At 35.8% G+C, this 14,794-nt stretch overlaps 1 protein-coding gene across 1 annotated transcript; it reads right to left on the bottom strand.

The window, feature by feature from the left end:
• Positions 1 to 5,917: 5,917 nt before the first annotated feature.
• Positions 5,918 to 13,686, bottom strand: LOC141482647 (uncharacterized). The gene is made up of 3 exons (XM_074176223.1): positions 13,298 to 13,686; positions 12,507 to 13,035; positions 5,918 to 8,404 (listed from the first exon to the last, which is right to left on the bottom strand). Exons 1-3 carry the CDS (start codon positions 13,364 to 13,366, stop codon positions 6,057 to 6,059), a joined length of 2,946 nt encoding a protein of 981 aa, XP_074032324.1. The 5' UTR covers positions 13,367 to 13,686; the 3' UTR covers positions 5,918 to 6,056.
• Positions 13,687 to 14,794: the final 1,108 nt, after the last annotated feature.

Here is a 14,794-nt window from a genome sequence, read left to right as displayed (position 1 = left end):
AAAACCGTTATGGAAAATGTAAATTTTGATGGAGATTAAACTAAAAGAAAAGCTATGCCAACGCTTTTGTTTTTTCAACAAGATGAAAACGTTTCAAAACCACCACTCAAATGTTATAAACAAAATTGAAATGATGGTAATAATGAGATTCATTGAACTCAGATTCAATTCTAATCCAGACCAGAAGCCTCTCATGTTTTCTTTATATTAACCAGCCACAAAGATGATTCTATTTTTATGAAACTGTCGACATTATTGGTTTCATAAAATATATTTAAGAATGTAAATTTTCCTTCTAAATGATACCTTTTTGGACATGACAATTCTTACGACTTACAATGGAAGTGAAAAGGCACATAGGGCAAAATGCTGAATTTGACTATGACTTGGGTGAGGAAAGGAAAGTTGTAGGTTATGGCTAACCGAAAAAGTATATTTGAATAGGGTATATTCAGTTGAAAAATAACGAAAGCCTAAAAATACTCGTTTTTACAGTACACTGATTCATGAGCCAAATTAGGTTTCCCAACTAATGTAACAAATCAACTTACAGCTAGCTATAGGTACAGTAGAAACACAGGATAAATATAATTTTGAAATATTTAGAGACAGCTGAGTATATGTGAATTTTGCGACGTACTCAGTTCCAAATTCCAGAGTTGCCACATCTACCTCATTTTAGCAAAGTTGATATTTTGACAAAAATAAACATGCAGGTAAGAATTCATGCATACTACCTACTTCCAACATCCTTATGTCTAATCACTGCTATTAATAAAAGACATTGTCTTTAAGAAGTAATAAAAAACACATTTTTTTGATGATTCCCCTGGATACAATTTATTATGAACTTTCCCATCAAAAACAAATGATATTGTCACATTCAGGAACAATAATCTTTATCAATAGTAAAGATCCGACTTCAGAACCTTGTTCCAGGTATTTTTTCAGTGTAAGGAGTCAAAAAGAGATTCCCTGATATCTGCAAAATGTGTCTTGATTTTAAGTTAGCCAGTATGGATATATTTTCAACTACATATCACTCTAGTTATTGTCAAAATATTAATTTCGCTCGAATGACGAGGGTCTGGCAGCTTAGACTAAAAGATCCTTTTCTACTTCAATATCAAATTTCAATCACACCAAATAATATCATGAAGCCAAAAGCATATTTTCAAATCTGAGAGAGCTTCATAGCTGTAGGAAAATCTCATTAAAATCATACCTTAAAAGGGCATTCATATGTGGTGCACTAAAACAACATCATAACGTTTTGTCTGTGATATATAAATAACCATTTACTAACTTATAATATACAGGCTGACCCAAATTGACTGTTCATCTCTGGTAACTCTTATTTGGGAAAATAAATCATTGAAATCAGTACACTAGTTAATATTTTCTACGTCGTTAATACACAAAAAAAAAAACTACGAGTAACATCTCTTTCAGAGATATTCTAAAGGAAGTTCAATATAAGGTTTTTTTTGGTAGAATATGATACAGCAATTATAAACATTCACGACATTTTAATTTAAGTGAAATCGGAGTTCGTTATAAAAGACTAAATTAAATATGGATATATATGCACAGTATTATTCAAGTCGACATTCAACACACTACATCACTAGATTTTTGGACTGTGTTTTTAAACTACTAAGATACTTTTCAGTATGGTTCTGCCATTGACAGTTTGGAATTTTTCTGTTACTCTCTGTTTTTCACATCGTCACAGTATAGCTTCTTATTGCATTGTTCAAGTATAAATTAATAGGAACACATGGTCATATTCCATGGCATTCTTGATCTCCTAATCTCAAGCATCTAGACTTTTTTTTTGAATTTATTATGAGCACCATAAAAAAGAGAATAACAGAACAGTGGCAAACTTTCAATAGCAGAATCATGCTGAAAAATATTCCAGTAGAATAATATGGCGTCTTTGAACACCTACTACGAAGACATCAAAAATTATGTTTGTCACTGATTCAAATAATACATTCATCCTACACTAAAACCTTAATGACTCATTTTTGAATTACAAAAAACGTAATTTACTCTTATAATTGGAATATCACATTCTACAAAAAAAAATTAAAGACAGGGTTTTTTTATTCACAAGAGATAATTTACTCAGAATGTCGTTACTCAGTTGTTTGTGTTATCACACATTGTTGAGTGTTGCGATACTATTCTGTCAAATGAAACGATTTCCTATCTTCCATAATAATAGTAACAAGTGTAGAACACAAAATTTAGGTCAGCCTGTATACGTAGGTAGGGGGCCTGACCCATAAGAATATCACAGAAAAGTGCCAGTAACGGCGGGCATATCAATATTATATGCTAGTATTCATTACATTCATCAAAAAGTTTCCATCACACATAATCATATAAGGAATATCCATCAAACACCATTGTTCAATTCTACATTCTATGGATCAGACCATTCAAATGCTTACACTAAGGTTTACACTGTAGATATTATGTGGAGCACGTCATTAGAGCCAGTCCACGTAGACGCATCTGTGAATATTATTACTTTGTCTGAGGCTGTTCAGAAGTCATATAAATTTCTATAATTCAACAACGTTATATTACAATATTCAAAAGGTTGACAGCTCGACTCGCAAAATCTTCACAGATGGCCTATGATACTAAAATACCTAGCTAACATTTATAGGTCTGAAAACGAATCCTGCCCTGTTGTCTTTTAAATAGGTTTTCGCGTTTAAAAAAATTTACCATATTTCATGATAGTTGAATGGATTAGGCAAACACTCACTTCCCACACACATTACGCCAATCAATACTATGAGTTCCTTTGTATATTTACATCTTCATCATTCGAACTATCGTTGCGTTCTGCGAATGGCTCTCTTTATCTTCCGAGGCGCCCCATCGGTTGTAGGTGCAGCTCTGTATAAAATACAAACACATTTCAATTCACTGAAGAGTTACGAAATAAGATGATTCTGAGTAAATATTTGTGAAATAGGCTTTTACTAGCATACAAGGGTTGCCTTTTATGTATCGGGATTTGGCAACCCTAGTGTTGCAATCTGGCAACTGACAGCTCTATCGTAAAATTAAGCACGTTTGAGCTTATACGTACTCAGAACGTTTTGACATGCGCGCTATTTGTGTTGTTTACAGTAACTTAATAGATTCATCTCGGCCCAAAAATGGAATTAAATCGTGAAAATTTCGTGCGATTATTTTTTACAACTTTCGACGTGAATTAACTCAGCAACAGTGCATCAATGAACTTAATTCAGTTTTTGGCGATGAAGCTCTATCAAGGACCAGTGTTTATCGATGGTATGGTTAATTTATTCGTGGTCGTAGTTCACTCCAAGACGAATTTCGTGAAGGTCGTCCAAAATCATTTGTTGTTACGAAATCCATTGATGCTGTGCGCAAACTGATATTGCAAGATTGTCATGTGACCTATCGTGACATTGAGACAACCTTAGCATTAGTGGGACCAGCATGCATTCGATATTGCATAAATATTTGACTGTCAAAAAAATTTGTTCGCGTTGGATCCCACACAATTTGTCAATCGCTCAAAAAAAGGCCCGAATCGATGGAAATGCTCAAAAAATACGATCGCGATGCTTCGAAACACGTCTATGACATCGTGATAGGTGATGAATCGTGGATGAGTGTTTCAAGCTGAGCCAAATCCAACAAAGGTTGTTCGTGCACAAAGCACTTCCAAGCAAATGGTCGCCTATTTTTTCCAAAAAAACTAGACATGTCGCAACCGTGCCACTAGAACAACGCTGAACAGTCAATTCTGAGTGGTACACAACCATTTGTTTGCCAGTTGTCTTCCAAGAAAACAGGAAAACCAACCGCCAACGGATCACTCTTTACCACGACAATGCGACCTCTCACAATCGGCTCAAACTTCATTTTTGAGCACCCAAAACATCGACTTGATGAGTCATCCGCCGTATAGTCCTGACTTGGCACCGAGTGACGTCTTTTTTTTTCCGCACGTAAAAAACAAACTGAGAGGACAACGTTTTTCGACACCTGAAGAAGCGGTTGCTGCATTCAGAATGCATGTTTTGGAGATACCTCAATCAGAGTGGCAAAAGTGCTTCGACAATTGGTTCAAACGCATGCAAAAGTATGTAGATCTTCATGGGGAATATTTTGAAAAACAATAAAGTGATTTTCGATGATTAATATTTGTTTTTGTTCTCTAATCCCGAAATATAAAAGGCAACCCTCGTAGACGGAAGGCTCTATACTACTGTATTTTTGTAGTTGATAGTATTCATCAGTAATTCTAGATTTTCATTTAGAAGGGAGTTTCTCCTACAAGAAGCGTTGGAAATGGTTCAAGCTGATGAAAACATTGAGATTAAAAATATTTATGTGGACACTCCTGAGATCAGCGTCCAAACTGGATACTTTTATTCTCTACAGGTGTACACCGAATAACAGAAAGAAATGAAGGATGATAAAAAAAATTTGGAAATAAAATCTGGAAAAATTCATCTCTCCCAAGGTCCTGGTAAATGCCTGCCGAGAACAACTACTTTCCCGGCTAATACCACGCCGGATATTGAATTATATCCGAGACATTTATGCCAGATACCTTACAGAGGTTAATCTCACAGATGTTTCTTGTTTTAGCGAAAAGAGTAAACAGTATATAAGACCATTAATATTTTGAAATCAAATCTCAAAATATTCATCTCTCTTAACTTCCTACACCGTAGATTCTTGCCCTGGGGTCAATTTGTCAAATAGGAAGCAATTATATCATTGCATACTCCTTTGATACCATAGTTTTGTATGGTATCAGGACCTTTGAAAGGTCAAAATATAAGCCCACCGTAGTAAACTTCTTATCGATATTTTCAGTGGCATTATAGATTTCTAGTTCTGTTGAAAATCCTTTCCTGTAGCCATACTGATTCGGATCTGGAAAGACGGTTCTACAAAGCATTTTATCAATCACATATGACAACAGGCTTACATATGAACCAACAGACTAAGGTATAATCGGTAGTATGCAATCAATTCCACACGCTGTTGGTTGTAAATCTTGAAATATTAAAAACTTTTATTTTCACTTACTGGTTGTAGAAAGATAGTTGCGTACACATCAGCCACTCTTTCATGAATGGATGAATTTTGGAAGCAAGCTATTTTAAAATGTTTGCTAAATAGATTTGCAATAGTATTCGGATGGCAAATGTCTATACCATCAGTTTCCAATGTTATGGGGTCCGAGTTTTTTATATTTTTATTTGTTGGTTCACATTTTTAACTTAATTATTTGAAAAATTTTTGTCAATACTTACGTAAAAGCAGTCACCGAGCCGTCAGAGAAATTGAAGGATGGTTTAGTGGAACCAAAACCCGCTGCTGCCTCCGAGAAATTGAAACCACCTGTTGGCTGAAAAATTACAAAAAAAAAATGATGTGATATTTCAAGAACCAATTATAAACATACCGCTGGAGCAGCTGCAGCAAAATTGAAACTGGATGAGGCCGCAGGTGGCAAGGTGGTACTGTTCATTGTAGATCCAAAACTGAAACCCGCCTTTTGACTACCGTTAGCCTGAGAAGTCGAACCGAAACTGAAACTAACACTGTTTGTGGTGGCAGGCTCACTGAAGATGTTTCCAGATGGAGCATTGAAGGTAGAAGTTTCTGTAGTTCCAACAGTGAAATTAAACCCAGTTGGCTTTGCAGCTCCAAAAGCAAACCCTGAAGATTGTTCAGGCTGGGTAGACTTTTGTGGACCGAAACTGAACATCGGCATCTTGTTGGCAGGTTCACCAGTAGCAGATGTACTTCCAAAAGAAAACGGTTTGGTTTCCGCAGTGTTTTTTGGAGGAGCATCAACACTAGCCTTGTTTCCATTTCCAAACGAAGAATTCAAGAATCCGAACCCATTATTCACTGCTGGTGTTTTTGTTGATCCAAATAACGACGAAGCAGCATCGGTGGTTTTGTTAGCGGTAAAAGTGAAAGCAGGCACGGTGGTCGATGGTTTGCTGGTTTCCGTTGACACGACAGTAGTGTTATTAGTGCTTTGTGCCGCTTGTGTGATTGCAGGTTTGGCACCGAAGCTGAACAGCTTGGAGGGGGGGGGCATTTTTAGTCACCTCTTTAGCTGTAGCGTCCACTTTATCTAGAGAATTAGTTGGTGCCACACCAAAACTAAATATTGGTTTAGCCGGAATACTACTATTCAGATCTGCAGTAGTGGTTGGTTTAACTGTGCTATCTTCTTCCTTTTTAGTAATAGTTTTTTGAGAAATTGGGGAAGGTATATTTTCACTCAATTTCACATCAACCGAAGTAACTGTCTCTTTACTAGGTTTATTCTCAGATGCAACTTTTGGATCGACTGCTGGTACAATTGCTTGTACTACCTCAGTTGCTGGTTTGACAGCTTCGCTGGTGCCCATTTCTTTTTTAGACTCAGCTGGAATACCGAAAGAAAACTTAGCTGCAGGCGCAGTTGGTTTAGCATTTTCTCCGAAGACTGTTGATGGATCCACTGCAGGTTTGGGCAGAGTTACAGCAGGATCAGCCGGAATCCCGAAAGTGAAAGTATTTGCTTGAACTTTATCAAAGCCAAAGTTAAATTTCAGCACAGGCTTACTGGAAGGGTCCTTCTCAGTTGAATTTTCAGAAGAGCTTCCTGGCTTGGTTGCCTCGCAGCACTGACACTTGATATCTGAAGATTTGTTCCTCACCATGCAAACTTTGCATTCCCATTCGTTCTCTTTGACTTTAAACAACGAGCTCAAGTTATCAGAAGTTTTATTTTCTTTTTTTGCTGTTTCGCACGCGGCACATTTCAGCAAATCATCGTTGTTCTTCACCAGGCAAGTGGGGCAGTTCCAAGTACCCGGGGGAGCTTCGAATTGTTTTCCAAAGGAGAATTTTGGAATAGCAGGTGTAACTTTTGTATTTGGTTCTTTGCAAGCGACACAATTTGTTCTATCTTTTTCGTTTCGGACCATGCAAACTGTACATTCCCACATCGAGCTTGGCACGCTGAATTTGTTGCCAAATGATGAAGGCAGAGTCTTCACATTTTCTATAACTGGTTTGGGGGATGGTTTGGGTGCAGTACAAGCGACACATTGCGCATCAAGCTCTTTATTACGTATCATGCATATGCTACACTCCCATTCCTTGGCAGACATTTTGAACTGCTTATCAAAACTGTTCGGACCGTTATTCTTTTCTGGTGCCTTTGACAAAGGTACGTCTATGGTTTTGTTCGGAGACTCAGAGGATTGATTACCATTCGAGACAGACGTGTTTTCAACTACTTTTTCTTCAGTTTTATCTTTATTCAGTGATTTAGGCAACTCTATTTTTGCAATTTTGCACAGAGGTTCACTGAATTTGAAATTATTTATGGCGACAATAGACTTGTAGTTTTCTGATATTACCAAAGGGTCAGAAAATTTGAAGCTTCTTTTATTTGTAATGTTTGTAGTGGATTCGTCAGATTTCTTAGTAGTCACGTCAGTCTTTACTGTTTCGACCACTGGTTGAGAATTAAAAGGCATAGAAATTGAAGGGGTGGGGATAAAAGAGAACCCGTTCGTAGTTTTTGTTGCAGATTTCTTTTTGCTTGATTCTGGCGCCACAGCAACGTTAAATTTAGGTAACGACGTAACTGGAAGACTCGGAGTGATGGTTTTCACTTGACTTTCACTGGTGGCCTTATTAGTTTCTAGGTTTTGATCTTTAGATGAATCTTTACTGAGTGTTTCAGACGTATCCTTTTCAGTAGTGCTTGTACTTTGACCACTTGTATTATTCAGATTGGACTTTGAAGAAATAGCAATCTGTCTTACAACCTCTGTACTTTGCTGTAGTTTCATTTTTTGTTTCATTTTCAAGAGATCAGAAACTGTCGGCACTTGCAGTTCCTTGTTCGAAGGAACATCCTTTCCTCGAACCATGTAAGGTCTGGCACCCACGTGCTGGCTGAGGTAACCATCTGGACGAAACCTTTTCGATGTGGTAGGAATTTTTTTGGCATCATTCACAGGAGAACTATACTGCTCCAAAGTATCTAGTATCTTTCTTGCTGTTTTCCCGAGAACTAAGTTACCGTTCTCATTAGTTTTGTTGACGGGTTTGATCTGTACAGACTTTTTCAGAGACGTTCTAAGATCCCTTGCACTTCTACCTAATCTACGGCCATAAGCGGACGCTCCACCATATATCGTTCGTCCGTTATAAAAGGGAGAGTTGATGATTTTTTCGGTTGTAATAGTGTTGTCGATGAAATTAGGCGACCCGAAAGTTGATGCATTGAAAGATGGTCTCCTCGAAGTCATTGATGTATTAATGTTAGGACTCAAAGTTCTGTCAGTGAACAATGACCGATTCATAGAGGTATCTGAAAAGAATTAATAAACTCATTAAATTACAATTTTTTCGAGTCTTAGGTGAATACAATATGCCAGATATAAATTTCAAATAGATATTTTTTTTCTCTGAAAAAAATTAAATTCATTCATTTTATAAATATGTTGAAGAAACTGAAACTTCACAATATTCTTTGTCCGCATTGACTACATTCATGTAGTTACTTGAAAAACAAATGTATTGTTTATAAACATAAAAATTAAACCATGGATAGCCGTGGGGTTAACTACAGGCATCAAAAATTCTTCATGAAATCTTGGTTCTTTGTCCACGATTAGAAAGTACACCAATGAATGTTTTTCCCCAACTATTTCAAGTGATACAATTTATATCAACAAATTACTGAACCAACTAGCTCAATACATTGACAAGAATTCATTACTTATATGTCGCAAGAACCAGTATCATTACAATTAATTCACTATGCTTTAAAAGTTTGCGTAAATACCACAAATTACTTAAGAGCACTTCACTTTTAACAATGTTATATCCAAACTTTTAAATTTCAAGTCACAATAATGAGTGATGTGATGTTTTTCTGAATTTAAGTTCATTTTGAAATTGTTATCAAATGGCAATGGTAAAATTAATTTCAAAATTGTTACTGAATAAAAGCAATTGTACAATTTTCATCAGTGTTCTATTTTAGTTCATTGCTGTAAATTATAACAGAGGTATATTATGGTAGTTTGGTACTTATATGAATAATGATTTATCTAAATATCACTTAAGAAAAACTATCAGAACATCTGGAGAGATTTTTCACAAGAACCGTAGTGAACAATAAAATCAGTCAAAGGAAAGTTGGTGTGTTAATAGTGACCTTTGTTCATTAGTCATCATTGTTCTAATACAGGGGTCTCCAAACTACGGCCCGCGGGCCAAATCCGGCCCGCGACAGCCAATGTTTTACTGTCATCAATCTGGCCCGTGACAGCCAATGATTAACTAATTGTTGTTACTATTGCTGTGATAAGTTGAAGAAGAAAACACAGAATGATAATTACTCGGTTTTATTTACTTGCAAGGTAAAACTTAAAGACAGAAATGATGACAAAGAAAACTTAACTTAAGTATCTAAGTTTAAGCATATTATTAACTAACAAATAATTGAAATGAATCACAGTAAAACAAAACAACTAATGAGATTTATGTAATTGTGATTTTCCACCGACAATACTTTGTAGTTGTGGATCAATTTTACTTGTACCAATTATCAAAAGAGATTTAAGATGCTCATCGGTTAATTGACATCTGTAAACATTCTTTGTGTACTTCATCTTGGAAAACGTTTTCTCACACAAGTAAGTAGTACCAAAAACAGAAAACAACCCACAAGCAAATTTATGTGAATTATCAAATCGTTCCAGTGGAAGACTCTTATAAAATTCCAACAAAGATGAATTTTGATATTTGTTCTTAACGACTGCACCGTAAATCAATAATTTCCATTTGGACTTCCGGAGCCAGGGTTTCAATGTCAGAATCAAAAGGATTTTGAAAAAGCTTAATTTCATTCGCAATGACATCAAAATCTGAAAAACGAGTATCAAAATTTATCTTCAAAGCACTCAAGGTTTTGATTGCAAAATTGACGGGAAATTCAGTCTCTGTAGTGTGGCTGAATATTTCACATGTTTCAAAATGTGTGAAACATTTTTTACGTATTTGCGATTGAAATAGTATTATTTTCTGCCTGAAGGATTTGATATTGGTGTATAAATCAGGGAGAAGATGATTTTCTCCTTGCAATCTCAAATTCAGTTCGTTCATATGATTTGTCAAATCGACATAGAAGGCGAACTTCCACATCCATTCAATTTTTTCTAAATCGGCAAAAGGGCGCTGCTTCTCATTTAAAAAAAAATCGATCTCTGCTCGAAGTTCAAAAAAGCGCCTAAGGACTTTTCCGCAACTAAGCCAAGCCAGAGTAAGGCAGTATGGTATGGTAAATCATTTTCTCCAATCTGTTGAATGAACTCGCGGAATTGTCGGTGATTCAGGCCAGTGGATCTGATGAAGTTAACAACTGATATGACTGGTTTTAGAACTTCAGACATATCCAAACATTTTCCACACAAGGACTGTTGATGAACGATACAATGTAAGACTAATGGTTTTGACCACCATCATTTTCTACAGCCTTTGACACAAGTGCAACCACTCCTTTTATTTTTACCATACATATTTTTGCCTCCATCAGTTATTATAGATTTCAAATTTCTCCATCGAAGGTTCTTTTTATTAATGACATATTCAACTCCCTTAAAAATATCTGCCCAAGTTGTCGTTCCGTGAATACTATCAATATCAAGAAGTTCTTCATACACTTCATAGCTTTCATCTACTCCGCGAATAAAAATCAACACCTGAGCAGTATCTGACACATCCGTTGACTCATCCAATGCTGAGGAAAACCACTCATGATGTCCATTTTTGTCAGCCAGTTGAGATGATATATTTTCTGCGATGTCTTGCACCCTCCGAGCAACGGTGTTTGCTGACAAACTGACACTTTTAAATAAATTTACCTTTTTGGGGCATATTTCTTTGACTACTGCAATCAAGCATTCTTTTATCATTTCTCCATCGGTGAATGGTTTGCCACGTTTTCCGATTTCAAGAGCCACACGAAAGCTGGCGCAAGTTGCAGACTCTTGTTCAGTATTCGCTTTGGTAAACAAAGATTGCTGCGATTTGAGTCCGCGTTTCAAAGCTTCAAATTTTCCTTCCGCAAACTTCCTGTATACTTGGAGTAACTTTGACGATGTTTCGATTCATAGTGTCGTTTAATGTTATAGTCTTTGAGAACAGCTATGGTTCATTACAAATTAAACATAGCGCCTTATTACTGGACTCAATCACAAAATAATGAAAGTTCCATTTTTCTTAGAACGTTCTGCATTCACTGCCGATTTTTCGCTCCTTTTCCATACTAACAAATCACACATAAAAACAATAAGTCAAATCAAAATACTTTTATTGACGCGTGTCACTTTATTTCACAATAGACAGTTTCGCTTCCTTTGCCTTTCTTACGTAGACTAACTCGTAGTTGCGCCGCTAGCCTTTTTATATGCAATTATTACTGCCATCTCGAGGTGATCGGAATACACTAGCTAATTCCAAATATTTAATTACGCCTAATGCCACCTAGCGGGTAGCTGAAAAAGATAGTACATAGTACCACTACTCGCCACTAGATGTCGTTAAGTGTCACAATACACAATAATAATTGAAATGCAAAAAAGCGTAAGTTTGCTTAGGTCACGCACTTTGCGACTATCGTAGTCTAGAAACATAGTTAAGGGCAGAAATTGGCCCTTGGAACAAACTGAAAAAATCATTATGGCCCGAAGGCTTCAAAGTTTGGAGACCCTTGTTCTAATACAACGAAATTGATGAAGAACATTATAAAGTACCGAAGAACTATTTCATGATACAGACATCAATGAGCTCATTTAGATCAGTTATATAAACAATAAAAAAACCTCCACCTGGAGCACAGACTCATTTATTGAATTAATTTTTCCAAAAAGGTATTATTTCAGTAGTATTTAAAACAGTTGATAGTGATTCTTGTGCAACTATCTTATTTTTGTCCATAATCTTACTGATACTTAAAATATTCAGTTTAATTCAATTTAATGAAAAAAATTAAAAAGAAGAAGGTACTATACTCTTACATTAAATTTGAATTTTCAACTTTCGTACACTCTGTACACAATTTTTGCATGGATAATGGTGTTTTTAGCAAGAAAAACGTTAATAATGACTTTTCTAATAAAAGTGAAACTGGAACTTCTGGCATAGAATAAATCCAAAAACAGGCATTTTCTCTGATTACCAGAAATACAATATGCGTTTTGCTGGGTGTTTCACCAACCAACTTGGCGTATTCAAGAGATTGGGAAAAGAGCTTGTTTTTGGAATGACTTATCTATGAAAAAAAAAATGGCCAGCTTCTCCTCCCATCTTAGGGTTGTAATGTATTTTTGTTTGTTTTAAAACTGCATTAGTACTCATTGTAATCAGTTGAGTAGGATGCTAACTTAAAGTGAATTTAGACTCACTTGGGCTTTGGAATAGAGACCTGGTATTGTTAGGTTTGTTCTGCAATGGTGAAGTTTGTTTGGAACTGTCTTGACTTTGGCAGACCTGTTCTTTGCTACCGATTCTAACTACTGAGGAATATCCACTAGTAGATTCTTCACTGTCCGAATTATGTCCGTTCAAAAACTCGCGATTACTAAAAGTATTTTTCACACTATTTGTAGAAACTGAGGTTGCACTACTGAGTAATTTTTGAAACTTTACACCAGATGGGCCGGCCACTGGCTCTGGAAAATGATTAATCGTTTTATTTGATGCACTGACATCAATTGATGTGCTTGTGTCTAAGGTATTGAATATCACACTGTTTGTTTGCTCTGCATCAACAGGTAGTTTGACCCTCTTGGAGGGTGGTTGCATTTGACGAATTTCCTCATCTTCATCTTCATCACGTCTCCTGATTGTGGATTGATTATTATCTTCTCGTTTACGAAACCATTTGGACAAAGGTGTACTGCTGATAATCGATTTAAATTTACCAACAATTGACTGAAACAAAATAATAAATCAACAAGAGATTCAAGGACTGCTGGGTATTTATAACCAACATAAGTATTTTGTGGTTCAGAATTTAGGTTACAATTACTAGCTATACCTTTTTTGAGGAAAATACTTGCAAAACATTCTTAAATATCTGGAGAAAAAGGTTGATTTAAATATCAAAACTTAGAATTGGAAAAATTGTCCCAAACAATCTATTAATAGTAATGAGAAGGCGCGAACTTGTACTAAAGAACGCATTTTGTCATACCTTTTCTTCATCTTCATCGTTAGTAGGTGACGAATTATAACTAACACTGTTGTTTCGGTCCTTCTCCATAATTGCACTAAGGATTGAAAAATTATAGGAAAATACAAATATAATATTGTAAAATACACATTTTCTGACAACTTTCACCACACGAGGATCAAATATGGCGTACAATTCTTGTACTGTTCTGTGTTCATAGCCAAGAGCACAAAATCCAAATTTAACCTTTGAGGGTGGTTTCGTGGTATGTGTTGTGGTTAGCGGAAAACATCAACGCTCAACATATGTTCCCCATTTTAACATAAATTTGCTTGAAAAATGTATGCCAGGTTTCAAATATTACAAGAGATTTTTTAAAACACTTTCAGTATGAAAAGAAGGAAGAACTGTCAAAACAAAAATGTAAAGAACTTTCTTTCATATAGCAACATAACTCTAAGCGAGTTCTAATATTCAATAGCAATCTATCGTCTAGATATCATTTGATAGATTTCTGCTGAATGGGAATGCTGATGGGGATGCTGAATGGGACACAGAATAATATATTCTGTGAATGGAATTTTAGCAATAATAAAAGTACGCTTGGCCTTGCGCTGAACAAAATTTTATTTTTCAAATAATGGACTATGTTTCACTTGAAAAAGGCATTTTATATTATAATGTTATAATATAATATGCACTTGATACCAAATTTATTATGAACTCTCAAACATACATGTACCGGAGTTTCGTGGTGGCCGTATAGTAGTGCCACTACTACGGCACGTCCTTCCACTACCGTATTGGACGGAACGTGCCTATAACGTCCACCCGCAAAGGAGGCACCTGTATGCCATGTGAAATGACAGGATTTCTTTTTGTGTTGTGATCGTCCATCGAGTGAAAGTAATCTCTACGTGGAAATTTCAACAAATGTGAAGTGAGGGCCTTCTCTATTCACGCCGGTATCCAGGCCGGACTGGTTTGGATAACCACGTAAAGGTAAAGGGTATTAAAAAAACCAAAAGATCTCCCGAACGAGAGACATAGTTTAAAATAAAACAGTTTTTCAAGTAGAAAAATGTGAGGAAAAACTAGGGTATGACAGCAATTCATTGGCTTCAAGAATTCAATGGTATAATGAAATATACAAATAATAACAATAATGATTGGTACTCGCGAATGTTGAGATTATAAATGGGAAGCCCACAAATAGATATGAATACTCTTCGAAATTCAAACCTATGAAAAGATTTTAAACATTATCAACATTGAATAAGTCATATGTAAATAGGGAAAATTGTCATAAAATGTCCAAAAACGATTCGTTAACAGAGACGTTATAATATGAAATGACTATTGAAGAGAGAAAATTAACTCTAACAACTAAAAAAAGATGAAGAGATTGACGGCTTGGCATTTACGTCACACATACACTTCACGTCAGGTACAACGTCACGATGTTTTACATGTTGCATATTTCCATTGTGAAAATTGTAAGATTTGATTTGTCACATG

Source organism: Leptinotarsa decemlineata, unplaced genomic scaffold (assembly GCF_025532065.1).
Source record: "Leptinotarsa decemlineata unplaced genomic scaffold, Ldec_3_MD MMD2_tig00001719_RagTag_RagTag, whole genome shotgun sequence".
NCBI classification, from domain to species: Eukaryota; Metazoa; Arthropoda; class Insecta; order Coleoptera; family Chrysomelidae; genus Leptinotarsa; species Leptinotarsa decemlineata.
Note: the sequence above shows the minus strand (reverse complement) of the source record. Positions and strands in the feature narration are given on the sequence as shown.

Bases quoted from the DNA above. Each gene is read 5' to 3' on its own strand.
- LOC141482647 (XM_074176223.1), bottom strand. From the start codon at position 13,366: ATGGAGAAGGACCGAAACAACAGTGTTAGTTATAATTCGTCACCTACT. The intron at 13,036-13,297 runs GTATGACAAAAT...ATTTTGTTTCAG, and splicing joins ACGATGAAGATGAAGAAAAG to TCAATTGTTGGTAAATTTAA. The intron at 8,405-12,506 runs GTGAGTCTAAAT...AATTCTTTTCAG, and splicing joins GTCTCTATTCCAAAGCCCAA to ATACCTCTATGAATCGGTCA.